A 26,586-nucleotide genomic window follows, 5' to 3' on the forward strand; every position below is an offset into this window, starting at 1 on the left:
GGATAAATTTGGTCTATTTGTGGCAATAGCAACCGTTTTTCAACAGACGTCTGGAGTTGCTATACATCCTCAGCAAGAATGTGATATTTTGTCTGCAACAATCATTGTCTCAGGCGAGGGGCTCGAATGTCAATTACAGAGAGAGCAAATAAAGTCTTTTTCACTCTTGAAACATAGACTCTATAAATATGTTCATTTGTGGCCCGAATCAAATTATCTCTGTCCAAGTATTTGCTCCTTCGGAGACACAGTAACGGGAGTTACAACATGTTATATTCGTCTCTGCGAATGCCCATTAGTATCATCTCATATTGACCCCGCCCCTTAAATCAAGAACAATAGGCTTATCATCTCCAGTCTTTGCTCTTTCTGCAATCTTGGGAGTTTGGTTCTTAGTGCGTGCTTTGCTTTTCCCTCCTGAAAGGTCACGAGGAGGCACGATGGTATCTGGTACTGGTATGGGCTGTATGAAAGTAGCCAATTGTCGCAAAGTGGGAATCGTCTTCACTGGGAAACGTGTTCTGTAGGCAATCAGCAAGACAATAGAAACGAGAAGGGTGAAGAGCTTCCACTTCGCAAGAGAAATAGAAACACCCACTTGCACATCCCGCAAACAGCTTTTGGCTCACAAAAAACTGTCATATTTGTCAACGCTTATCACATTTCGAGCTGATTTCGGTACTCACTACTCAAGCACACACTACAGACAAAACCAATGTCAAGTGTTTTGTGATGGCAGAAGCAAACTGCTCTGAAGCCCACAGCGCCTTGAGGAGGAACGGCGAATGGCTGCTTGCGAAGGGACGGTGGGGTTAAATATATACTCTAGCTAGGTGGGTTAATTAGACTCCTGGGTGTTGATCAGTAAAACTTACATGCAAGTATTGGAGTAAACCTCCGCGACCGTTCCACTGCCAGTAAACTCCTTCAGTAAGATTGGCCGCTTGCTGTAAAAAGACAGGAGGCTGGGCATCAATGGTAGGCGGAGGAAGGGAGAGTACATCTATCGGTACTTTCTATCAATGTTATGAGCCTTTGCGTCGTCTACACCGAGAGTGCGACTTACGGCTTTCTGGGCAGCAAAGACACAATTCATCATTCCGACGTAGCCGCCTCCCATCCCTGTCTTCCCAGCAGCCAGCTCATCCTTACTCGCCTGGCCAGAAGCAGCAGCAATGGCCGATCCAGGAGTAGCATTAACAATCATCACTCTAAATTCTTGTTTGTCGGGACCACTTGTCATCGAATTGTCTGCGAGAAGCGACGAGTCTGTATGATCCCGAGTAGACGGTGCCTTGCGGTTGATATCTTTGCGCAAATATTAACAAACTATTCATAAACGCGATTAGACCTACAGCAGAGAGCCTTGGTGAGCGCTGCAACCATGGCTGGAGGTTCTGAATCGTTGTCAGCGCCGCCATTACCACAGAAAGAGTAAAGCACCATTGAGGCCATCCAGATTGCCAGTGTTCAGCCGAGACTGCTCTTCGTCAAACATTGCCTTGACACCTTGTTCAACATCTTCAGCAATTAGCTGAAATGGACGAAAGCAATTTGGCCTCGGCTTTAAACGACCTCGCTGTGTTGTGACTGGCGGCGGGTAGATCATCCTCGCCTTGCCAGCCGAGGTCCCATAGACCGTCACATCATTACCCCATCGATGGGCGAGATGGGCTCTCAGAAAAATTGTCACGATATCCAGCCATGGCGCAATGTAAAGGTTTTCCTGCTCGGCCTTGTCCACGTGTCTGTCTGGATGCGGTGGTGGTGGTGGTAGGTCAGCTAGAAGACCAAAAGATAGTGGATGAAGGTCTAGAATTAGAATTAAAGTGGATGGAGACATTTTTGAGCGATATTAAAAGTTGGAGAAAGAAAGTAATGGTGGAGGTGATTATGACCTCCACCGCCCCTGGCATAATTTTAGAACCATCTATTCTTCTACTCTTTTTTTTCCTTTCTTTTCTTTTTACATCTTTTGCTCACATCACAAAATGAAAATGACAGATTCATCTACACTTCCACTCCACCGGATACGATTTATAGACCACTCTCCATCTCCTATTACTGCTCTTCAGTTCGCCCCTCTACCCCTCCCTCCCCCTAGTGCTCCTCTTCCGGGCACTTCTTCTTTGCCCACGCCAAATTATGGTCCTCTTGTTCTTGCTCGGGAGAATGGCGAGGTGGAACTATGGAACTATACTCAGCCTCTGGAAGGCTATGGAAATTGGACGCTACAGCGGATATTGCCGCCAGCATTAACCCATTCCACCATTTCGCTTATGGCGCTTGTTTTGCGTAATCAAGATTCATATACGAGCCCACATTTTTCTCAACTTCGTCTTTTCACCACAGGATCAAACTCGAGCGACCTTGTCGAACGTTGCCTCGAGACGGGTCGGATTATATCCACTTGGCCAATTCCTTCGCCTCCGCTCTGGAGTATCGCTGTCGCGCCAACCCAAGACCTGCTCTGTCTTGCCACAGCAAGTCCAAATTTACATTTTGTTTCCATCCCACAGGCGACGGTATTTGATCCTGCTCCACCTCTCAGCGACCCTCCGGCTTATCTCCTGCGCGCTGACCCGCTGCCGTCCAGGACACGTACCGTTTCCATCGCCTTTGCACCCCCTTCGCTCTATCGCACAGATTCTGGAGAATGGGAATACCGCAACACCGCTATAGTTACTGGTAATTCGGACTCTTCATGGCGCTACTGGACCATTCCAGCTCCCGGAAGCGGCGGTGGTCGCCGTCTTGTGCTCAAGGGTCGAGCTGTCGTGGAAAAAGTGCAGAAAGCTGGCAGAGGAGGAAGCAAGCCTGGAGCTGGGGCGGGCAAGGCGACGATTGTGTGGGGTGTCGCTGTCCTTCCGTCAGTATTGACCTTTGTCAGTTTTGCATTCGCTGATCCGTTTCTAGCAATGGGAACGTAGTCACCACTGACTCCCTTGGGTCAGTTACTTTCTGGTCCCCACATACCCTGTCCCAGCTGCAAACATTTCGTCCTCATAAGGCTGACGCCATGTGTCTTGCCGTTGCATCCTCGGGAACATCTCTTTTCACTTCTGGTCCAGATCAACGTGTCGCTCAGTTTGTGTTTCAATCTCCAGCCCACACTGCGGCTGTTCATGCAGACGGATGGGTCCTTGCAAGTACCAAAAGACTCCATGCTCATGACGTGAAAGCTCTAGCCGTCTGGCCGCCTTATACGCCAGGAAGACGAAGCGAGCCAGGCGGAGAAATTCTAGCATCAGGTGGACTTGATATGTCTCTAGCTTTTACACCCGCATCGTATCCTACATCCTCTCAAACACTCTTTCATTCAGCATTAGGCAAGATAAAGGGTAAATTTCCCTTGAATTTTGAGGAGTCTCAGCCTCGTCGCATGAGTTATCTCAGTGGCGGACCTTTGGGTGGGAAGGTAGACTTTAGCAGAGATGGAAGGTTAGTGGCTGTGAGGAAGGAAAGAAGTGTTGGCATTTGGAAAGTGGAGGAGAACGAAGCCGGCTGGGAAAAGCTTCTGGAAATGGAGCTACGTGTGCGGCCTGTCTCCTTAAAATATATTGTGCTCATGTGATGTAGTTACGAACAAATCTCATTTCTCTTGCACTTTCTCCAAATGGTCAATATCTTGCTCTATCCGACTTGTACGAAACGAAAATTTTTCGTTTGTCTCTTGTATGTGTTGTGCTATTTCCATGTATCAACGAGACTAATTTCTATCACATCAAAGGTGGAAGGAAAGCTCAAAGTTAAACGGTTGAGCAAATTCCTTACTATTCTCATCAGTAATCTTCAGCTTAGGTATGCTGAAGTAGAGAAACAAGGCTGCGGCGCAAGTAAACTACTTTTCACGCCCGACTCTCAAAGATTGATTTTAGGGCTCGTCGCAAGTGGCAAAGTAATGGTTATTGAATTACCTCAGCCCTCTCTAGAAGTTGAAGAGGAAATCAAAGTTATTGGATTCTTCAAGACGAGAGAGAACGTGATTGCCGGAAGAGTTATTCGAGAGATGCCTAATGGGAATCATTTAGAATTGCAGGCTGATGAAGATAATTCTGCGAATAGAAATGATTATGAAGGCGATGAAATGTCAATGGACGAAGAGTCAGAAAGCGATTTTGGACATGGCAAAAAGCAAGAATCCAATTCTTCTTGGATCAGCAGCTTGGCAGTCAGCATTGATGGTCAATGGTTAGCTGTTGCAGACCTTTCGGGAAGCGTCTGCATATTCAATCTTGACACTCTTCAGGTAAGTCTTTTGTTTTCTAATCATTCAGTCAATAACCCGCTTTTTTTCAGCTACATGCAACCTTGCCTACCTTTCCTTATCCACCCACTACTCTGAATTTCCCATCTTCCTCAAACCTTCTCTGTATTCTTCATTCCCAAAATTACATCAACTTCTATCATGTTGAGCGTCGCCGTCTTCTGTCACGAACGCCCGAGTTAGAGAAGCTCAACTCTGTTCTCTCGGCACTTCAAACCCCAATGCATGGTATTTTATGGCGCACTAGTAATCTCTCATACGAGGAAGGAAGGGCGCTTATTTGGGGTGGAGATTACCTAGTGACTATCAAAATTGATCTGGACCTACTGATGAAAACAAGAAAAAACTTAGAAACTTCTATGGCTGGCCTCACACCGAGTATAGATTTGGAAGGTAAAGCTGGCAGAAGAAAACGGGCGAGAGAAGCCAATGTAGCAAAACTTTCTACATCGGCCTCTTCGCTTCCACAGAGCCCCAATGCTCAAGCAAGTTCAGAAGGGTTTTATAAAATCATTCCTAATAGATTCAAGAATGTACTGGGAGTTGGTCTTTTCGTCAACAAAAATGGTCGAGAAGAAGTTGGTGTAGTTGAGAGACCTTGGAGCGATTTTGTTGGCGAATTACCCCCCAGTTTCTGGGTTAGTGGGTATGGGCGAAGCTAGAGTTATGACGCGACGTCAAAATGTATGACCAGTATTTATTATCATCTGGGGGGTTTGAATCCTACAGATTAATTTAATGGTAATGCACAGATTTATATAATGTACAGACAAGAAATACAAAATAGCAGGTATCATTCTCAGTCAGAATGTAGCTCAGTGACGCCTTGATTTAAAAGCCTCCTATATTGAGCTTGATCATTCAAATCGCGCTGAAGTTCACTTTTTTTGTTTGTGACTTCCGTCTACTCTCATCTTTCTCTCGTCGTATACAAAAGCGATTTTATTAGCAGTACAATGGGCATTATTAGGGAGGACTGAAGGCATGTTTGGATCATATGTCAACTGGTCTTGGGCTAGCCGACATTGGAAACTCGCAGACCTATGTCCCTGTCTTTCAACAGACATTGCGTTGAAGTGAAACCCTCCTGATGGAACACCAGCAAAGCCACCACTTTCATCCGGCCCGACAGGTTGCCTTACAATTTTTCCTTGTCCGCCTGACCCCAATGCGGCTCCTATGACCGGATGTGTTGGTTGACTAGAAGGTCTAGAGACAGAACGTATCTGGGAAGGGATCAACCCATCGAACGGTTGAGGCGTTTCCATTGTATTTAGGTAATTGGCCGAAGGTGATTGCCGATAGCCTCCAAACTCACGTTCGTCTCTCTTTTGAACATCCTTCTTCTTGCTGGAACTTGGAAAAGTTCGTTCGTTGTTCTCAATCGGAGTTGATGTTCTTGATGTTGACGAAGTGAAACCATTTAAAGTTTCTGTAGAAGAAGAACCGAATATCCTTTCTCGTGCTTGACGGTACTCCTCTTCCCTCTCTCCTAATGTTTTCCCCTGTGGATTCTTTCTGGTGTCATTATTACCTAAAGTAGAGTAATTAAACCTAGGCGAAGTACCATTGGACGACCGACGCAAAAGTTGCACTTTGGGCTGAGGAAGAGCATGATCTGTGATGATCTGAGGAACAGGGGCGCGCGCGTTGCTATACGGCGCCTATAAGTTTTCCCACAAAAGCAAGACAAATCCAGGAGGAAACTTACGCAGAATCCCAAATTTGTCGGCTACTAGTTGGCGCGGCCCCCCGAAAGAATTCATTATCTTCCCATATGTCCGTTTTTTTGGGTGTTGGAGGTTCTGAAGGAGTAGAAGCAGCAGCGCGGGGTAGGAAAGAAGAGGCTGTTGGCCGTAAAACTTGTTTTGGGGGTAGGATAATCTCAGCCTGTAAATTGTCAAGAAGTGGTTTTGGCAGCCAAAGAAGAAACAAACAGTCTCCCAGTCATCTTCTTCCTCGTTCTGCGTTTGAGATGCCATGTGCCAATCTTTCGCTTATTTCTAATAGATATTCTGCTAACATAAAGTAAAAGCCAATTAAAGAAAGAAAAAAAACGGAAGCAGAGTTAAGTCACGTGATCTGGTGGAGGTGTTACAAAATGGAAACTGAAATTCAATGTATATCGATAACCACAGTATATCACAACAAAAATGAGGCAGAAAAGAGCAAAACTATACAAAAGGGCTATGGCCACCTATATCAACACATTTGCCTTTAGACAGCCTTTCCAGATTCTTGGTAAGTCCGTTCAACCCTTTAAAATGCAATGTATTTAGTTAATCTTGCTGCTAGTTTCCCAGGACGTTTTGTTAGAGGGTGCTAAATCTGGAACTGATATGCCAAAGCAATTTGTGACAATAGTACAGGGCGAATGTAAACCCAGTAAAGCCTCTCTCATCTACTATTTACTCAATAATTCTGACTTTAAGGCTCCTAGTGATTACCCAATGCTGTATAGAAGCCCTCTATAAACTAGGCAAATCTGTACAAAAGACCATTAACTTGGCAAAATCATTTGAACGGAGGAAGTGCAATCACAGAACTACTCTGGAACCTGATGCATGTCTTAAAGACGTTATAGGTGTGTTTTTTAGGCTTTCTGTCTCGCGGGGAAATTTTAGCTATGACCAAGATCTTGTAATAACTTGCAAAACAGGCTCTCAAAACAAACATAACTACATCCTTGCTGCTCAATCAATCTCGTTGATCCACTCTCTTCAAAATATTCCAGGTCTACCTATAATTCATTATAATCCTCGTGGTGTTCTTGTGCTTTCGCCACCATCAGTAGCAACCGTACGAGAAAAATTAAAGAAGGAAGAAGAGAGGAGGCTTGAAAACAAAGTTATCCTGGACAACGTTGTCGATGGTGCCAACGTCTTTGGTGTTAATGGACCTATGCCAATGACCAGAGAGAGAAATGCTCGGAAAGTAAAGGCTCCTAATCCACTTTCCGTTAAAAAGAAGAAGCATTTGCCTGCTCAAGAGCTCAAAGAAGATAACAAGAAACGTTCTCGGGCAAATGACGAAGATGATGTTGGTGAAGGCGATGATATGAAAGGAGAGAGTAAACGAAAGAGAAGGCGGAAGAAGAAGAGCTCAGTTGCGGAAGCCATCATGGAGCTCAATGTATCTGACACAGCAAGAATGAGTACCGCAATAGGAGAAAATAGTGGAGAAGATAGGCTTAACAATAAATTTGATCCTCCAGTAATATGATGTATTTCTATCTTAATAATCAGTAGTAGAACGTTTAGCAGGAACATGAATCGTTAAGGCACCTAAATGTTACAAATTTTCTTTTCATTCCTTTTTGCTGGATCAAGCGGTTTTTTCTAGTCTTTTTGACATCCTGCTTGTTCATTTTTCTTGGACTCGCTATCAAAAGAAAGCAACCATACAATGAGATCAAAGAGCCCCTCAACACTGAATGAGAATCAGAAAACAAAACGCAAAAGTGTGTTGATGATTGGTACAGGTGGGACTATTGCTTGTGAAGCTACCGAAAATGGCCTCGCACCTGTACGCCACTCATAATATAGGCTTAATTCTTAGCTGATCCGTTCTCTTGCAGCTGCGTAACGATGCATTCTTCCGTCGTATCCGTCAACATCCATTGCTTACGTCTCCGTCCTCAACCCCTCCTCAACCTTGCACGCCCATGACCTTGTCGCAAAACGCTTCCTCTTATATTCCTCTTGCGGACGTATCCTGGTCTTCCCCAGTGTATGTACAGACCCTCGGCAAGGATACTAAATACCCAAAACTTGTGACGCCAGAGCTGGATGAAGAAGGTAGAGATGTGGAGTATGAAATTCTGGTTCTTGACACATATATGGATAGTAGTGAAATGACTCCTGCTGGTGAGTCATGACTGCATTTGGGTCTGACGTAGCTGGTGTGAATTACTGCATGTGTTTGCCCAAGGAACAAGGGAGCTTTGAGATGAGAAGGACTGACTGAATGTGGCAGAATGGAATACAATTGCATCACTTCTGCACGAAAACTACACACAATACGATGGCTTTGTCATCCTCTCTGGCACAGATACTTTAGCTTATACAGCTTCCATTCTCTCTTTCCTATTTCATCCTATTTCCAAACCTATATTGATCACAGGTGCTCAAATTCCACTCAGCAAACCGAGATCAGATGGGTGGTCAAACATATTGGATAGCTTGTTCGTGGCAGGCGTGTTGGGATGTCGAGGAGTTGGTATTGTTTTTAACCATCAGCTTCTTAGTGGCACAAGGTTAGCTTAATATACCGAGCGCAGTTCGGATTTGCTAATGTCAAGCAATCAATACTCTAGAACAACTAAAACAAGCCCGAATCACTTTAAAGCCTTCACATCTCCATGTATTCTACCACTTGTCAACCTCAATGTCAAAATAAGTACGTTTTATGATGATTTGTATGGCAACTTCCACAGCTAATGACAAACAAAGCTATGGACCCCACTGTTTCTACGTCTTTATCCTCCGTTCCCTCAACATCAATGTTGCCCCCGCCACTTATACCACTCATTACAGCACCTACCGTCCTCTCAATTCATATTTATCCTGGTTTTTCTGGTCAGCTTTTATCGGCTCAGATTGCTGCCGTACCATCATGTCGCGCAGTCATTTTAAGCGCATATGGAGGTGGCCATCTACCATTGGACCTGGGAAACGGCGTCTTGGATGCACTTAAACAAATGGTTCATAAAGAAGTGCTCGTAGTGGTTATATCACAATGTGCTATCCCAAATGTGTACCCACTTTACGCGCAGGGAAGGACACTGCTTGAAGCTGGTGAGTAATATACTATTTGACATGGCTGATGATAAAAGGTGTTCTGCCCGGATACGACCTCACGCATGAAGCGGCATTTGCGAAGCTACTCTGGTTAGTAAGTCGAACTGACCTAACCTTCAAAGACCGACAGCAGTTGTTTGAACAGCCTATTGTTGGAGAAATGACCGTGTGACCACTTGTCAGGAGTTTGGTTATTCTTGGGCTTGGTCTGGGAGTCCTTGGGACGAGTGGAGTATCTAGGAGTATGTATCTGAAATAGACTCTGACAGCTATCAAGATTCATTCCTTGGGGAACTATGAACCACAATCCCTTCCTTATATCTTATTTGCTCTGCGTCCTTCAGCGAGGTCCTAGTTCAACCAACTATACCATTCCTCTGCATACACAGTATCCTGTGTTCTTATATCTGCACCTTGTACATGATCCTGACAGTGAGAGTCAAATGGTTCGCTTCGTTGAATGCTATCATTTCGGCTTCTACAGCATCCTGCTCATCGATTCGCCATAATTCTACCTGGCTGTGGTTCACGTGTATGATGAATACGGATGTTGGAAATTATTAATCTTTGAAATCTAGTTTCATTTGTCAACCCACAAGTTGAAACCATAAATCGCATCTTGCCATGAAAATGCCAATAAATAAAATTCAAGCGCTCGAACCAAAAGGTCACAATAATGCAATCGGAGTTGTATTATTGTTTATTGGCTATTTTTTTTTTCATAATTCCAAGGTTGTGACAGAAGCTGGGAAAAGGATTCATTCAACCAAGCACCAGTCCGATAGGATCACCAATCTTGCTTGTCAAAAAATCAGACGGATCGTTGAGACTACGTGTAGATTATCGTCAGCTAAACAAGATCACAATCCAGAATCGATACTCACTACCATTCATTCAAGGATCGTTGGACCGACTGAAGGAAGCATCCTGGTCCACAAAGATCGACCTATGTATAGCTTACCAACTTATTCGTATCAAAGAAGGCGATGAATGGAAAACAGCATCCGAACGCGTGTCAGAACCTTGGAATTACTCCATGGAATATAGCCAATAAATAATAATGCAACGTAGATTGCATTATTGTGACCTTTTGGTACAGAGCGCGGATATTAATTATTGGTAATATTCATGATAACGCGCTACGAGCTTTGTGAGTACCAAGTAATGCCCTTCGGATGGACTAACGCACTGATGGAATGTAATGTAATTATAATAAATCACTGCTACTCTCTTTAACACTTGAAGTGCTAAAGACAAAACCAAACTTTCTATAAGTTACTATATATGTGTGTATATGTAAACAATAGGAATAAAGAGAACAACGGTTATGACGATAATGTTGTGAGTGAATCAAGCCTCGACTGGCTGCCCTTTAGCTCGTACTAAGCAGTAAAGAGGACTAGAGATACCAAAATGATGCCTATATATATGCACGAACAGCTCAGAGATAGACTATCTATAACGATTGATGCGAATGACGCTTTTCTTGACGACGGACAATACTCAACCCAATCGTCTAGGCTCATTCTCTTCAAAACTGTACTCAACGCATGAAAATCGACACCGGCGTCTAGACTCGGGCACGAGTTTTCAATTGAATGTGCGTCAACCGGTTTTTTGGGATACTCGATGTGCAACACTGCTTTGTTGGCATCAACAAACACCGACAGCTTTTTGCATTCGCCGTACTCGACGCATTGCTCGTTGACGGCAAACGCAGTTACGTCCAAAACCTTGGGAGCGATCTCGATAGCATTTTTCAGCCCGAAAGACATGTTGTGGGAGAGAGCCTCTCCGGCGAGAAACCGCACAAAATCTACCGCATCGTCTTGGGTGAGCCCCAGGCGGGTGTCATGGTTCTGGCATTGGGTCATTAGCCCTAGAACCCCAACATAGTTTTTCACGGTACCTACATAGCCATCGATGTTATCAGCATCAATTGCATCGCAGCCTTTTGTAGCTGCAAGCTGGATTCTGTTACTCATAATCCGTCGGACATTGGAGCTAGACGTCTTGAGCCACTTCTCGCCCGGCCAGCCATCCAGAGGAGCCCCAAGGTCTGAATCGAGAAATTCCTTTTTGTCGCTGCGCCAGTCTTCGTACGATCCAGCACTGAAATAACAGATCACCCTTATGCCGTCTTCTTTCATTTTGGCAAAAGCGGAAGCGTCACTGTCAAACAAGTCTAGGTCGTAAACCTTGACGTCCGGGAGGATGCGTACGGGAGATTCGGTGGCAGCGGCCTTGTTCAAAACGATCTGCCATGGTGTCCCAACCTGCGGCTTCCAGACAGAGGTATAATTCAGCGACGAGTCAAGGCCGCTGGCCAGTGTGCCAGCGAAAAGCAGCATACTCGCGGATAGCATTCTCTTCGCTAATACCGACGCTGTAATCGTCAAGATGGGGTAGAGAGGGGTAGAGTAGAAGTGAGGAAGAATGTCTCTGGTTTGAGGCTATTGGTAAGAGAGATGACAAGGTAGGATTGAAACTTGAGATATTAGAAATGGAATTGGGAGTAACTGCAAAGTGAAGATTGAGATGTATGATTCAACTCTGAGAAGACTAGGGAAATGTGCTACATTATATATCTAAATTAAAGCTGTACAGAGCGTGAAGTAACTACAAAGGATACCAGCGTAATAAACAACAAAGTGGGTCTGGCAAGGAAAATATTAGCTGTGTACATTGGTAATTGAAGTCTGACTGATCATTCATGGCACACAAGCATTGTGTCTTTGTATGTGTCCAAGTAAAAGAGCTGTGATCTATTTACTAGGTCACGTGATGGCTTTACTCTGTCAGAAGCAGATAGGCTTGTGGAGTAACTGGCACGCCTAACCGGATGCCACGTAGTATAGTTCCATAAACATTCATGTTTATACTTTACCTTTCCATGTACTAAGTGCTGTAACGGAGTCAAATCCTTGACATACTCTGACAGAAGCAGATAGGCTTGCGGAGTAACTGGCACGCCTAACTAGGTGTCACGTAGCATAGTTCCATAAACATTCATGTTTATAGTTTACTTTATCCTATGCAATATCTATAAACGGAGTCAAATCCTTGACATACTCGCTTCTCTCTTAACACATTTTACTTTATCAATACTACTTTTACATGCAAATATATATCAATATTAATCTTAAACCAATAACCTTATACCGACAGGTTATGAGCCTCACTGCTTAACAGCAGATAAAAGATAAAGCAAAGCTATCAACAAAATGACCATCACCCCAGTTCACACTGGGAGAGAACCCTGTTTATCCTTTTTTAAGTACAACGGGTCCTGCCCTTATTACAAGAGTGGTTTACGAGTTTGATCCCCCAGTGGTAAGTCCCTACGCTCAAAGAGTACAAGCAAACTTGTCTTATGCACCTGTTATACCCCGGCTAGCTTAAGCGGAAGCCAGACGGGGTGGACGAATAGAACGCAATGCTGCTAAGTCCCAGAGAGGTAAAATGGACGGAAGGAGTAGCTGGAACCCCGAATGGTAGGTGTTTCGGCTAAGAGTGGTCTGATTGCAGAGTAGTGAATAGTGATAAATAATAATAGAGGATAACATATGATAGTAGATCCTCGAAGAGGATCGCACAATCTATCAACCGCTCAATATACAAAAAGACAAAGAAGACAACAAGCAGACCGAATGGGTATCACGTTGATGCCTCATTATGGTACGATCATTGACTGAACGGTAGGTGGAGTAGGACAGCATATGTTTTGAGTAGTAGTAGCTTCCAGCATTCCGGACATGACAGATCGAATTAAACCACTTCAACTACAGGATCCGACTATCCAAGAACTATTGCCATCCCTCCAGGATGTACCAAAGATACGTCCAGCCGACATTGCAACCAAGGTTACCTCTTTCTCGCTTCAAAACGACATGATTTTCTGCAACAATAAAGTATCTACTCCAAACAACCACCAACTCACGCTCGATTTGTGCTATCAAGCGCACAATGCACCAACTTCAGACCACCCCCCGGCCAAAGCAGGACTTACAATCTGTTATCTAGGTATTGTTTCTGTTAGACTCTGGGTCTAACAGGGGATATAGCCAACAAATAATGATGCAATTTCGCTTGCATCATTGTGACCTTTTTGGTTCAATGCATGTTATATAATTGTTGGTATTCAATTCATGGCAGTTTCTTTCCGGGCACGAGAGCGTTTGCTACTAAATATGTTGCCATACGTGCGCCAGAAACAAAGCGCCACGACACCGACCCTACGGACTCTTGCAGTCTTTCCCAATACCTCCCCGTCCGTGGTATTCCATCTCTATGGATGCCATTGTCAAACTTCCGACAACTTCAAACCTGGATTCAATAATGATTTTCGTGGACCGTTTTACCAAACAGGTTCATTTTGTTTGAATGAATATTTAATGCACCGGCCACTGGTTTATTCTTTAGCACTTGAGGTGGCAAAGAAGAAACCAGGAATAATATATCCTATTTATATATGTACAGCTATCAAGAGTTCGATCTAAACTACGGCAAGTATAACGAAATTACTAGAACAAAAAATGTATTGTTATACTTAACCACCTTACCTTGTGAACAATTGGGCCACTCGTTCCAACACTCTGCCCGCCATACTGACATTGGTGTGCTCGGTTATCATGGGTAGTGAGGGGATTTGCGAGAGATAAGAGCTCGATTCTCCGACCCAAATTCTTTCTTTTGTGTTTTTACCATCCGTCGTTGCTTCTTTTGTATTGCACTGGTCCATAAAATATTAACTGAACCGCGACAGAATGGAAATACCTGCCTTTGCCTCGAAGGCATTCCTCTGCCAACATTCCTCTTCCAAAGCAGTAGCGGAGCACATCGTAAAAGCTGCCAACGAAGTTCAGCCACTTACCACCCTTTATAGTCGATGCGGAGTCGTTGCAACCTTTCAGCATTCCAAAAACATACTCTTTCTCCGCGGCCCCTCGAAGAGTAGATATAACCGTCTAAAAAGTTGAGACCGTCGTCCACCATCTTTACCACCTCAGACCCACCCATACCCACAATCCCAAGCTATGAGTAGAGATAATGAACCTACCCCCTCAAATGGGAATCAGTCGACAGTCAACGGCTCAGACAACAATGACCGAGACATTGCCAGGCTGACAGTTGATATAATCAGGGGGGCTAGAGATCTACTAGATGATGATGATTCTACCCTGGCGCAAAACTTTTGGGAGGCCTTAGGTTCAATCACATCAGTACAAACAATTGGAAGTTATGTCCAAGGCCACTTAGAGCGCATGGCTGAGAATCGTCTTTCCGTGGATCCTAATCCATCCCTAATCACTGCCACTGTCTCTCCTGCTATCTGGAATGAGAGTTCTGTGACGATTAATGTGGATTACTATGACCATTTTAACCCCCATCCGTCACTAAATGGACCTATAGAGTTGCCATTGTTACGATCAGTGCTGGCGGCTGAGATAACGACACAGGTGGACGATGATAATAATGGCGCTGGTGGCCATGTTGACAATATAACGGCAACGTATCCGAATGGGACTGGACGATACTGATGATTGGAAGTGATAGTGATAACAGCCTATATGTGTAACATATGATGTTTGAATTCTCAAGGAGAATCCTCAACAACTACCTACTCTATATATATGATATATATCTAATATCCTGCCTGTATACACGTGTTATGACCTTGTGTGTGCAGGGTCATAACAGCCATGAATTAAATACCAACAATTATATAACATGCATTGAACCAAAAAGGTCACAATGATGCAAGCAATTGCATCATTATTTGTTGGCTATATCCCCTGTAATACCCAGAGTATTACATGCTGCGAGCGACTCGTCATGCCAGCGCTCTCACCACTAACCCTCCAGCTTGGCAGGGGAAGAGTGGTAGCGGCCGCCTAAAGGGCAATCTATAGGATGTATACTGTCCGCGACACAATGCATACCTACCTCGTCGGGTACTAATCTACCCAAAAGACAGAGCAAATCATCAGTTCTTACTCCTCGGGATACTGGACATTTTGTCAGGATGATGTACAAGGTGCGGATATAAGAAGACAGGATAGTGTGTATGCAGAGGAATGGTATAGTTGGTTGAACTAGAACCTGGCTTTTGGACGTAGAGCAAACAAGATATAAGGAAGGGATTGTGGTTCCATAGTTCCTTGGGAATGCATCTTGATAACTGTCTTTGTCTATTCCAGATAGATACTCCTACATACTCCACAAGTCCCAAGCACTCCCAGACCAAGCCCAAGAACAACCGAACGCCTGACACTTTGCTTCTCTAAAAGTCTTGGAGTATTCCAAAGCATGGTGCTATTCAGGATTGCTTGCTTCTCTGGAATATCTTTTAAGGTCCATTTATATTAATGTCGTTAAAGTTGGTAATGCGGGGATTGACCTCTATAGCCTTCTCCATGATACTATGTAATTAAGTATGGATGTGCTATGGATATAGAGTAAAACTGAGTGTTTGATATAGCCAAAGCAGTAATGGAAAGCGTGAAAAGATAGGATTATATTTGTAGCCAACGAATCACCAAATTTAGAGTAATTGGAAAGAACAAAAAGAGATAAAGTATTGTATTATTCAACCATTGATGTGGCTTGTAGGGACTTTTTGTGACATTGATTAGAAAAATATTGTTGATTTTTCAAATGGTGCATTAGAAATATGTGTTCATCAGATTTTGGAATTTAAAAGGAAGGATTGATTAAATTGGTGTACCTTTACGCATCCACTCATCTCAAGTTTATTCTACAGCTGTGATCTATGTTGGCTATTATTCATGAATGGCTGCAGACAGCTTACATCTTGGTGCTCCGCCCTAACGACAGCCCTACCAGTCATTCAAGATCCTCCAGGTAATGGTGATTGGCAATTTCATGAGCATCACTTCCTCGGAACTTCAAACAAGAAGCAATGGCGTGGCTGCGAAAGTAGGCAAGCAAACGAGGCAGGACACGGACCAAAAGCTATGGGCTCGTTTTTGAACAAGATGAATTGAAACAACAATCGAAGCTGGCAGAAGCAAGATCTGGCAGAAGCAATATCATCTGACCACGAGGCATTGCTTCGTCATTGTCTCCCGGCATAATCTTTTAACAAGGCAACATCTGTAGAGAAGGGCACAATGGTTATCCAGTCTATAGTACCGAGATCTTGCCGTCCATGTATGTAAGCGAGGGAGGATTACACTGTAGCCTCGAGGCGAGGTCAGTCAGGCTTCGAATTGGTCATCAGCAGGCTGAATAGCTCACAGACTGGAATATAAAAGCAAGCTTCTTGTCCAAGGATAACTTTCATTCTACATTCTTTTCTCGACACCACAAAAGATCCATTAAGCTATCCTTACAGAACGCAACAGCAACACTACTCATGTAAGTTTCATTACGCTTTACTGGCAGTTAGAGAACCGCAAAGTCTCAACTGACTCCTCTCTCTAGAATGTGTGATATAGGCATCAGTATAATCATCTATACATGTGGTTATCGCGAGGAGGTAAGAATGCAGACCTTGACTTGTGGCGACAATGGCAAACCCGGCCATGTGCCCACTGAGTACTACATGGCCTCCAAAAAAGCCAGGACAGCTTGCGGCAAGGGCAACTGCCCCAATCATTATTGACACAGTCAGTTGGCTACCTTCACCATGGTAGCAGTACCTAGCTAATAACCGCGGACATAGATATTGTCAATGGACTAAGCCGGGACTGGTGACCCATTAACTTGTGCAAAATGGTAAAGAGAACCAGAGGCAAGGATATGTCTATATATACATGTAAACTAAGTACAGCTTTGGGAATGTAAAACATGCGTGATACGGAGTATGTATAATAATGTTTCATCAACACATTGTCTTCAATACATCTCCTCGACACTTAGCACATTGTTCTCGACAGATGAGATACCATCCCAATGTTGCATTTTTTGTGACTGCTGCCATGTGTCTTCCATCCCATGAGTGTAATCAGAAAATATAATGCCACACCGCATGAGGTATAGCCCACACTGTGTCTTTGACGAGCATACTGTGCATGTGCTAATGTGATGATGTTCCATAACCAGTCTGCCGAGCAAGCAAGAACAAACGAAGCGAATGTATAAAACTCCCAAAGTCCTCGTCTTTTTTTTGCAAAGATTGGGGATCATGAGAAGGTGAGTGGTAAGGCGAAAAATAGAATAGGGAGACATGAATGTTTTTGGCTTCACACTATCGGTAGATAGATGGACGACTTGGCTGATGCAAGGTTTAATTTATGTATTGACATATGGTACATCGCTAAAGAAAAGAGCAAAGTTCAAAAGAATACTTGTATGAATCTATTACAAGCAAAGCTCATTATGAGAGTAATTAGTTAACAATAAGACTGAGTACAATAATTAAAGTGGAAAACAATAACATAGATAAATTACGTTAACTAAATGTAAGTGCAAGCACTTCACTTGCCACTCTTAGAAACCCCGCGGGATTATGGGCTTTGAGGATGATAGATAAAGGTTGAATGATTAGATATGATTTCTTTAGATACTTCATTTCGATGCATGACCAGTGCTAGTTTTGCGGTATCAACAACTTTAACAATATATATATCCTATTTTCACATAGTATTTAGCATCCACAACTTAGTGAGGCATCCCTGTGCCTACACTAAAAATGGATAATAATAAAAAGTCACGTGATAAATAGTCCAACAGTTCAAAATCCATATTCATCACTGTTTGCTCTCACTCAGCTCCCACTGACATCTCCAGACTCAAAACCAGCATCTGCACGTCATAGAATGGAACGCTTGCCCTACCGCGGTTCCACCTCGGCATTCTTTCTCATTACTCCGGGGACGGTTGTCAAGACGCCTCTCCTAGACTTGCCAAAAAACCAAACAGCTCTCCGTATTGAGCAGCAACTTCTGGAAAGACTGGGCAAACATCCCAGAATCATTCCGTTTGTACAGCCTTCTAAACTTTTTATGGTCAGGAGCTAACTGTCTCAACAGCTATCTTGGACCTCATCCCTCTGGCATCCTGCTTGCTCAGGCCCCTCATGGTGATCTACAGACCTACATTGACACGAAACACGCAACACTGTCCACTCTCCATTGCTGGAGTCTATGGGAGCAAGTGACTGAAGCCATTGTGCATTTGCACAGCAAGGGCGTGATACACTCGGATCTGCGACCAGACAACTTTTTGGTGTACCAAGCCCCTCAACCATTTGCCAGTATCTGGCTCTGCGATCTTGGTGGGTCGTTTTGTGCCGAACTCGACTTGGATGGTGGGCACTTGCCCGACATACCGTTTTCTGACCCCCAGATGGGGATCGAGTCGACGCCAGCAACTGATATCTTCAGTCTCGGGTCCATTTTTTACGCCATTCTGACAGGATATTGGCCCTTCCTGGACCGTCCGCCGAAATGGACCTCTACAGAAGATTATTTTGCTTATTACGACCGAGCGGTCGAGCTGCTTAAGCAGAGGAAATTCCCTGATGTGTCCGGCCTGGACGGTGGGGATGTGATCAAGGGATGCTGGGACCTCGAATACAAATCAGCAGAGGAGGTGCTGCAGGCTGTGAGATCGAAGATGGCGGCGACGGACGTGTAGCTTGTACGAGATAGCATGGCTGTTAAAAATAGGTTGTATATATATATGTACATGTATGTAAAGAAATAAGAGTAAAAAAGTAAAAATCTACAAAGTAAACTTTTCCCGTGATCTGGAACTAATATCACGACTATAATTCTACCTCTCCATATCATATATGTTGAAGACAGTGCCGCTACTATCGGGATTAGGAGTTAGTAACCAGGACACAGAGGTTGAGGGATACATATCAGTCAACGAAACAGTAATCATTTATGAATTATACTTCTTCCCTAGTTATTCGAGAGCATAATAATTCACAGGAATGAATCAAAATGATGTCATCACGACAAAAAAAACCTTCATATTTCACAGTTTTTACAAAACAATCTGCTTCCATGTTCATCATCATATTACCATTTTCAAGCATACATGCAAATATACCGTAAATTAAGTCTCCTTCGATTATAATCCCATAAAAAACTAATACACACAAAGAGCAAGCATCGCACCGCTCTGCTAGACTTGCATCTGATCAGGAGCATTCGTAGCAGGTGCTCCTTCCTCCTCGCTGACCTTTTCCTTTTCCGTAACACTCATCTTTTCGTGTTGATGGTGCATCTCAGCAGCAAAGGTAGAGTGAGGCTTCCAGCCGCTAGATCTCCTGGGTGAAGCGCATTCTTCCATCATACGGTCAACTTGCTCGAGAGTCAACGACTTGGTCTCTGTGATAGACGTGAGCATTGCCCTTTATCAGCCTCTAATTGACTCACCCCAGACGAAGAAGTAAGCGTAGGAGGAGCAGAGAACACAGTTAGAACCCCAGATGAAAAAGACACGAGAGCCGAGGTTCTACGGTTGTCAGCCAGGGCCCCAGGTGGAGGCAAAGAAGAAGATGTAGATACAGATAAAAGAGATTTGCGCGTTGGCGACTTTAGAGTCGTGCGGCTTGGCGACCCCAATGATACCGACGATAAACTCGCAGATAAACATACCAATAGCACCGTAGATCATGAGAGGTCGACGACCGAAATACTCAATGGTCCAAAAAGAGATCGGTGTCGAGCAAACGTTGACAAGAGTGATGATGAGAGAGATGAGGAAGGGATTGGGGATTGTTCCGAGGTCGTGGAAGAATGTGGTACTAAAGTAAAAGATGAAGCTAAAAATGTTAGTAGGGAAAGAGCGACTAGTCAGAAGAACTTACTTGATACCTGTCCACTGTTGCATCATTTGCAAGGTAATACCCAACACTGTACGGCGGAGGTTGGACTGGGGTTTTCGGAAACCGCCAGAGAAACAAGCGGCCCAGGAAGAAAAGTAGGTTTCTGAAGGAATGAGCTCAGTCTCGTATTCATGGTTCGCAACGATTTCGTCAATTTCATCCTTGATGTAGCCAGAGTCGACAGGTTGGCCTCTGACACGAGAGAGCGCTGCCCTCGCTTGCTTGATCTTTCCGCGCTTGACATACCAACGAGGAGACTCGGGAAGACAGAAAAGGCCGCCACCGAGGATAAGACTGGGTGTGTGAGCGAGCGTCAAGAGACTATAAACAACTTACGCCCAAGCAAATTGAACAGCGATAGGGATCCGGTAAGAGCCGCTGTCGGTCCGGTTCTGAGTGGCATAGCAGACACAAGAAACAAGGAGGAGACCGATCGTGATGCAAAACTGGTAGCCAGAGACGATGGCGCCTCGCACTTTTCGCGGAGCAATCTCAGACATGTACAGGGTGATTGTAGCAGATATGAAGCCGACACCGAAACCAGAGATGAGTCGACCGGCGACCAACTACTTCGTCAGCAAACACCGCATACTCTCCACTCACCAAGCCAAGACCCGACGAGGCAGTCTGCAGGATACAGCCGACGATAAAGACAGCACAGCCGCTGATGATTGTGATTCGTCGTCCAAAGTAGTCCGCCAAGTCGCCGGCGATGATGGCCCCAAAGATAGTACTGGCAGAAAGAATCGACGTGATCAAGGACTTTTCCCAAGAAGGCAACGTGAACACGTCCTTGGTCGCCTTGTCTGCATTGTGCGGAGGAATGGGCAGGCCTGTCATCATGTTGATGAAATAGTTCATTCCGAGCACACCATTCATGTAACCCGCTTCGTAGCTGCCCGCCGTCAGCCCAGCCCACCGACGAGCCCACCGACGAGCCCACCGACGAGCCCACCGACGAGCACGCAACCTACCCCAAAAAGATACCGCCAAACGACGCAAACACACAGAGAAGGTAGCCCTTGGCCGTGACGGGGGCCTCTACCCTGTCTGGCGAGATGGGCGCTACCATAACGGGGCTGCCAGGCGCTATCGCACGTTAACCATGGCCCAACAAACGACACGTACTGCTGATAATTCGAGTCGCTGTCATAAGGCAGTTTTCAAAACACAGCAGGGTGTGATGAACGACAAGGTTAAGAATTCCTTTTTACTATTAATTAGCTCATGGGACATTCTTGTGTAAACGTCAACGAACGACAATCCTTCACTTGTACACACTGTTGTCAAGAATCGAGTGTCGTGGAAGGCAATCGATAAGGAGAAGAAGGAATAAGTGTCTCTGACCGTACACTGTTGATAAGATTGGAATAGTTATATTGTAGAGGAAGACATATGATACATCACTAAAGAAGAAGGGCAAGCTTGTAAGCATGCTTGATATATATATACAAGAGAAGTTCTCGTCATAAGAGAATAATAACAATAGAGATACAACAATAGAGATGAATATAATAACAAGAGAATAGCGATAAAGAGCATAAACCAAGTCACGTGACGCCAATCCCAAGTCTCCAACTCCGCATTCATCACAGGAGCTCCCCCTTCAACGGCGAAGTCCTCTGAGCCTTAAGTTCTTTTGGCCTCACGCTGACTCTCTTTAGCGCTGAGCATGCCTCTTTCTTTTGGTGGGTTTCTGGGATGGGAAGCGATGCCTAGGATTGTCTTTTGTTTTGTTGGTGGAATTTCTTGTAGGCACCTGTCTGGTAGACTGCTTCCCATGGCTCCCAAGAGTTGTGCTCAGCAGAGAAGTCGATCCAACTAACCAGGTATTCAAAACCGTTCCTTCTAGGGTTGACACGAGAGTCGAGGATACGGTCGACAAGCCACACTTGTTCTCCTTGGTCCTCAATGAATGGAGGAGGATCTTGGATTTGTGAGTGGTGGCCGGGACGGACAGGCTCAAGCAAGCTGACATGGAAGATAGGATGGATTCCCATGGACGGCGGTAGATCCAGCTTGAAAGCCAGAGGAGATGGACTAGGGCCAATGATGGTGAAGGGACCCAGAAGACGGTGGTCAAGCTTTGCTGAGGGACGTGACGAGGTGATGTTTTTGGCATTGAGGAATACCTTGTCCCCAACCTTGAAGATAGGCTGGCCTGCCTTGTCCGTGATGGTCTTGTGATACCGGTTGTAGAAACGCGCTTGGTTGGCCTGAGCTTTCTCCAAGTTGGAAACCAACTGTATGTGAGTGGAGCGAAGCTTGTCAAGATATTCTTGGGCTGCAGGGACATCGACCGAGGGCAGAGGAGCATCGCTGGACGGATTTGGGAATGAAGCACTAGGAGAAACATCATCGTGAGCACGAACTATATTATTTTCAGCAACAGAAGAACTAGGCTCAACAAGGCTAGGCGAAACTACAGATAATGGCCCCAATGGGTGATAACCATAAACGGCCTGAAAAGGCGAGAAACGGGTAGAGGAATGTGAGGCGTTATTGTACGCAAATTCGGCAAGATCCAAGAGAGAGGACCAGTCATCCTGATTGTAGCTGCAGAACGTCCTAAGGTATTGCTCCAGCACCTGGTTTACTCGTTCAGTCTGACCGTCGGTTTGTGGATGAAAGGCGGTAGAGAAGTTTGGTTTTGTGCCGAGTCCAGTAACGAAAGCACGCCAGAACTTGGAGGTGAATGTGGTACCACGGTCCGACACGATGTCGGTGGGAATTCCGTGGAGCCTCATGATATTTTGTCGAAATACTTTTGCTAACGCTGTAGCGTCGAAACCCTCTTCTCTGAACGGCACGAAGTGAGCTTGCTTTGAGAAACGGTCGACAAAAACCATGATAGAATCGAAGTTATCAGGAGTAGGAGGAAGTTTGACTATAGCATCCATCGAGATGGAATGCCACGGGCGGGGAGGAATAGGAAGGGATTTGAGCGGACCATACGGCCGATGGCGAGGGGCTTTATTACGAACACAGGTATGGCAACCCGAGACGTATCTGTTGACAAAAGCCCGCATGCTTGGAAAGAAGAATTGTCGGGAGAGAAGATTGTAGGTTTTGATTTGGCCAAAATGGCCGGAAGGGGCCACATTGTGAGCTTGGTGGCATAAGTCGAGTTTAAGTTGATGGTTTTCGGGGATGTATAAGAGGTTTTTGTAGAAGATGATATTGTTTTTTAGGGAAAAGGATGTAATTTTGGAAAGAATGTGTTGAGGACGAGTTTTATTTGTGTCCTTTAGGAATGGTAATAGTTCTCGAAGTGAGGCATCTTGTTGTTGTGAAGTCTCGATGCGTTTGATTATATCGGTTGATAATGAGTTGTCGATGATAGGAACGGAAGAGGGTTGTGGAATGGAAGAGGATTGTGGAACGGAAGAGGATTGTGGAACGGAAGAGGATTGTGGAACGGAAGAGGATTGTGGAACGGAAGAGGATCTTGTGGTTGCAGATATGAGCTGTCCTGGCTTAAGAAGTGTCCTGGGAGGTGCGTCGGAAGCCCTACTCCCCCCTTGAAGGTCTTGGCGTCTCGACAAGGCATCTGGTTTGCCCATTGAGGCGCCGGAACGATAGATGATGGTGAAGTCGAAGTTGGCCAAGAGTTCTGCCCATCGTGCTTGTCGGCGATTCAAAACTTTGGAAGTGGTGAAGTACTCCAGATTCTTGTGGTCCGTGTAGACCGTAATTTCCTTGGAGCCTTCCAGGTATGCCCTCCAATGCTTAAATGCTTCTACGATAGCCAGCATCTCCTTATCATATATCTCGTAGTTCAACTCCGCTGGTTTGAGCTTCCGCGAGTAATATGCCACCGGACGCAGCCGGTTCTTCTCATCTGGATGGGAGAGGACGCCTGCTATCGCATAGTCCGAGGCGTCCGTCTCCAGGATAATAGGACTGTTGGGAAAAAAATGTGAGAGGATAGGCGCAGAAGTGAACGAATTCTTAAGGGAATTGAAAGCCTGAGAAGCACTGTCAGTCCATTCAAATTTTGTGTCTTTGCGTAGTAGCCTGGTAAGAGGTGATGCAGTTTTGGCATAGGCATGAATAAAACGTCTGTAAAAATTAGCAAACCCAAGGAAAACTTGAATATCATGAATACTTTTTGGTGCAGGCCAGTCGTGGACTGCCTCCACCTTCTTTGGGTCCATTTTGACGCCATCCTTCGAGACGATATATCCTAAAAATTCCACGTCACTCCGGAAAAACGAGCATTTCTCTGCGTTCGCCCATAACTTATTTTCCATTAATCTTTCTAATACTTGTTTGACATGCTCTATGTGTTCCTCTCTTGTCTTGCTGAATATGAGAATATCGTCCAGGTAGACTATAACCGAAATGTCTAGGAAGTCACGCAGTACATCATTGATTAGGTTTTGAAATGAGGCTGGCGCGTTTGTAAGACCAAAAGGCATGACTTGATACTCATAAAGCCCATAGCGAGTTCTAAACGCTGTTTTCCACTCATCTCCTGCCTTGATTCTAATGAGGTTGTAGGCAGCACGAAGGTCTATCTTCGTGAACCAGGAGGCTTCTTTCAATCGGTCGAGGGATTCTTGGATTAGGGGTAGCGGGTATCTATTCTTTATTGTGATTCTGTTTAGTTGACGATAATCCACGCAGAGTCGCAACGATCCATCCGCCTTTTTCACGAACAGAATGGGTGATCCTGCGGGGCTGGTGCTGGGCCGAATAAACCCTTTTCGTAAGTTGTCTTTGAGGTATTCGTCCAACGCCTTCAGCTCTACCTCTGACAGACTATAGATAGGTCCAAACCTAGGCTTTTCATCCCCTTCAATTTCGATAGCGTGGTCATACGGGCCATGTTCAGGAAGTATGTCCGAGTTGGACTTGTTGAAAACCTCAAGGAAGGGATGGAACTCGGGAGGTACAAACTTTTGCAATTCTGCGAGCGGTGGAACCTTTTCGTCGGCATCTTCAGCCGGCAGAGGGTCGACTAGACCAGAGGAGTTTAGGATAGGAGTATCAGAAGAACCGAATAGGAGGTTTGGTATCTCTTCGCTCTCTTTTTTAGATACTTCTTGAGGCTGTGAGTTATTTGTTTGGGCTGGGTTGATAATTGGAGATGGTGTAGGAGCAAGGCAGTGTTTTTTACATTGTCTGGATACGAATTTCATCGACCTTTTAGCCCAGTTGATTCGAGGGTTATGCTGTATCAGCCACGGGAGGCCTAGGATAACTGGGTAGGTTCCCAATGAAGTTATGTCGAACGAGATCGTTTCGTAGTGACCTTGAGTGGAGAATTGGATAGGATAAGTGTGGTGCGTGATAGCGCCCGACTTAATAGGACGTCCATCGATTACTTGGAGTTCGACAGGACTTTCTTTTTTGATTTTTGGGATGACTGTCTCTGTTAAGAACGCTGTGTTGATGAAGTTGTTGGTAGCTCCAGAGTCAATCATAGCATATGTGTCATAAGAGTTTTGATCGAGATGAATTGTTATTGGAAGGCAGATGTTGTGATGAACAGCCAAGTTAAGTTAAGTATCTTCTATTAATAACGATTAATATCTAACGGAACCTTTGTGTATATCTGTAACTGAACGGCAATCCTTCTATCCTGTACACACAACCCCTTCTTACATTCTTATACTACTTAGTTCATTGAGCACAGCTTACATAGAACATATAAGTAGCTAGTATTGTATCTACCTCTTCTTTAGTGATGTATCAAACGTCTCTTTATACATCTCATTCTCCAAATCAATCCTCTTATCCATCCATCTCTATCTATCTATCGGTAGAAACAGTCAGAGACACATAGCTCTATCTCCTTCTGGCTATCCAAACAGCCAGACTCTGACAGTATACATCACTACTTGGTGTCCTCGCTGTCGCTATCGATAACCTTTCCATTTCTTCTCCACCCAGCCCGATGTCTAACCAAGACCAAAACATGGAGACCACTCCAGTCCCTGCCAATGTTTTTGATTTCTTGTTGCAACAAATTCAGCAACTCCAAACTGCGGTAGCAGAGTCCCAATCCAACTCTGCCGCCCTCGCGAACAAGCTTCTCTCCCAGTCCAAGGAAACCAAGGAAGCCAAGGAGCCAAACGTGGTTAACCCTGCGCCATTCTATGGCAAGAAGGAAGCCGCAGCGGGTTTCCTATTTAAGTGCGACATGGTTTTCAAAAGCCAGCCAAGCATTTACTCAACCGAACGAGCGAAAGTCCGTTTCGCCACTAGTCTGCTCGAAGGCGACGCCCAGCAATGGGTAATGCGTCATATGTCCGATCCTGAGGAAGATCAACCTCTCTGGACTCGCAGATGGTCATTGTTCAAGGAGGAACTCATGAAAGTGTTCGGTGAGAAGGAGGGTAGCGAGGAGGCACGTATCAAGCTACTAAAACTACGACAAACAGGCCCAGCCAGCACCTATGCCACAGAGTTCCGCAGATTGACGGCTTACACGAGTATGGAGGACGAGGGCCAGCGCTTCACTTACTTCATGGGCCTCCGAGAGGACATCCAGGATAAGATCCTGAGCTCGAGTGACTTTTCCTCTGTCAATGAGCTGATCGAGGAGTCTATCAAATGGGACAACTTAGGGGTTAGGGGGTTAGGGGTTAGGGGTTAGGGGTTAGGGGTTAGGGGTTAGGGGTTAGGGGGTTAGGGGTTAGGGGGTTAGGGGTTAGGGGTTAGGGGTTAGGGGTTAGGGGTTAGGGGTTAGGGGTTAGGGGTTAGGG

The 26,586-nt window shown here is 45.0% G+C and overlaps 9 protein-coding genes across 9 annotated transcripts; 5 read left to right on the top strand and 4 right to left on the bottom strand.

The window, feature by feature from the left end:
• Positions 1-301: 301 nt before the first annotated feature.
• L203_101230 (uncharacterized protein) lies at positions 302-1,843 on the bottom strand (the record flags this gene model as incomplete). The annotated part of the gene is made up of 7 exons (XM_066210675.1): positions 302-521; positions 599-635; positions 687-825; positions 876-1,016; positions 1,067-1,308; positions 1,356-1,397; positions 1,444-1,843. 7 exons carry the CDS (start codon positions 1,841-1,843, stop codon positions 302-304), a joined length of 1,221 nt encoding a protein of 406 aa, XP_066066772.1.
• A 148-nt stretch (positions 1,844-1,991) lies between these two features.
• L203_101231 (uncharacterized protein) lies at positions 1,992-4,929 on the top strand (the record flags this gene model as incomplete). The annotated part of the gene is made up of 5 exons (XM_066210676.1): positions 1,992-2,869; positions 2,917-3,535; positions 3,580-3,675; positions 3,731-4,249; positions 4,300-4,929. 5 exons carry the CDS (start codon positions 1,992-1,994, stop codon positions 4,927-4,929), a joined length of 2,742 nt encoding a protein of 913 aa, XP_066066773.1.
• Positions 4,930-5,145: 216 nt separating this feature from the next.
• On the bottom strand, positions 5,146-6,249 carry L203_101232 (uncharacterized protein; the record flags this gene model as incomplete). The annotated part of the gene is made up of 3 exons (XM_066210677.1): positions 5,146-5,920; positions 5,979-6,157; positions 6,205-6,249. The coding sequence occupies 3 exons, from the start codon at positions 6,247-6,249 to the stop codon at positions 5,146-5,148; spliced, it is 999 nt and encodes a 332-aa protein (XP_066066774.1).
• Positions 6,250-6,420: 171 nt separating this feature from the next.
• On the top strand, positions 6,421-7,489 carry L203_101233 (uncharacterized protein; the record flags this gene model as incomplete). The annotated part of the gene is made up of 4 exons (XM_066210678.1): positions 6,421-6,508; positions 6,563-6,652; positions 6,708-6,851; positions 6,927-7,489. 4 exons carry the CDS (start codon positions 6,421-6,423, stop codon positions 7,487-7,489), a joined length of 885 nt encoding a protein of 294 aa, XP_066066775.1.
• Positions 7,490-7,672: 183 nt separating this feature from the next.
• On the top strand, positions 7,673-9,238 carry L203_101234 (uncharacterized protein; the record flags this gene model as incomplete). The annotated part of the gene is made up of 6 exons (XM_066210679.1): positions 7,673-7,792; positions 7,845-8,133; positions 8,243-8,522; positions 8,583-8,665; positions 8,719-9,063; positions 9,189-9,238. The coding sequence occupies 6 exons, from the start codon at positions 7,673-7,675 to the stop codon at positions 9,236-9,238; spliced, it is 1,167 nt and encodes a 388-aa protein (XP_066066776.1).
• Positions 9,239-10,192: 954 nt separating this feature from the next.
• L203_101235 (uncharacterized protein) lies at positions 10,193-11,432 on the bottom strand (the record flags this gene model as incomplete). The annotated part of the gene is made up of 4 exons (XM_066210680.1): positions 10,193-10,205; positions 10,256-10,286; positions 10,505-10,925; positions 10,980-11,432. The coding sequence occupies 4 exons, from the start codon at positions 11,430-11,432 to the stop codon at positions 10,193-10,195; spliced, it is 918 nt and encodes a 305-aa protein (XP_066066777.1).
• Positions 11,433-15,988: 4,556 nt separating this feature from the next.
• L203_101236 (uncharacterized protein) lies at positions 15,989-16,771 on the top strand (the record flags this gene model as incomplete). Its single annotated transcript, XM_066210681.1, has 6 exons — positions 15,989-16,005; positions 16,253-16,281; positions 16,329-16,446; positions 16,513-16,567; positions 16,650-16,697; positions 16,754-16,771. The coding sequence occupies 6 exons, from the start codon at positions 15,989-15,991 to the stop codon at positions 16,769-16,771; spliced, it is 285 nt and encodes a 94-aa protein (XP_066066778.1).
• Positions 16,772-17,849: 1,078 nt separating this feature from the next.
• Positions 17,850-18,669, top strand: L203_101237 (uncharacterized protein; the record flags this gene model as incomplete). Its single annotated transcript, XM_066210682.1, has 2 exons — positions 17,850-18,010; positions 18,063-18,669. 2 exons carry the CDS (start codon positions 17,850-17,852, stop codon positions 18,667-18,669), a joined length of 768 nt encoding a protein of 255 aa, XP_066066779.1.
• Positions 18,670-19,167: 498 nt separating this feature from the next.
• Positions 19,168-21,308, bottom strand: L203_101238 (uncharacterized protein; the record flags this gene model as incomplete). Its single annotated transcript, XM_066210683.1, has 11 exons — positions 19,168-19,373; positions 19,422-19,500; positions 19,554-19,596; positions 19,640-19,810; positions 19,856-20,167; positions 20,210-20,439; positions 20,519-20,768; positions 20,848-20,938; positions 21,002-21,079; positions 21,132-21,143; positions 21,221-21,308. The coding sequence occupies 11 exons, from the start codon at positions 21,306-21,308 to the stop codon at positions 19,168-19,170; spliced, it is 1,560 nt and encodes a 519-aa protein (XP_066066780.1).
• Positions 21,309-26,586: the final 5,278 nt, after the last annotated feature.

This window comes from Cryptococcus depauperatus, chromosome 1 (assembly GCF_001720195.1).
Source record: "Cryptococcus depauperatus CBS 7841 chromosome 1, complete sequence".
In the NCBI taxonomy this organism is placed as follows: Eukaryota; Fungi; Basidiomycota; class Tremellomycetes; order Tremellales; family Cryptococcaceae; genus Cryptococcus; species Cryptococcus depauperatus.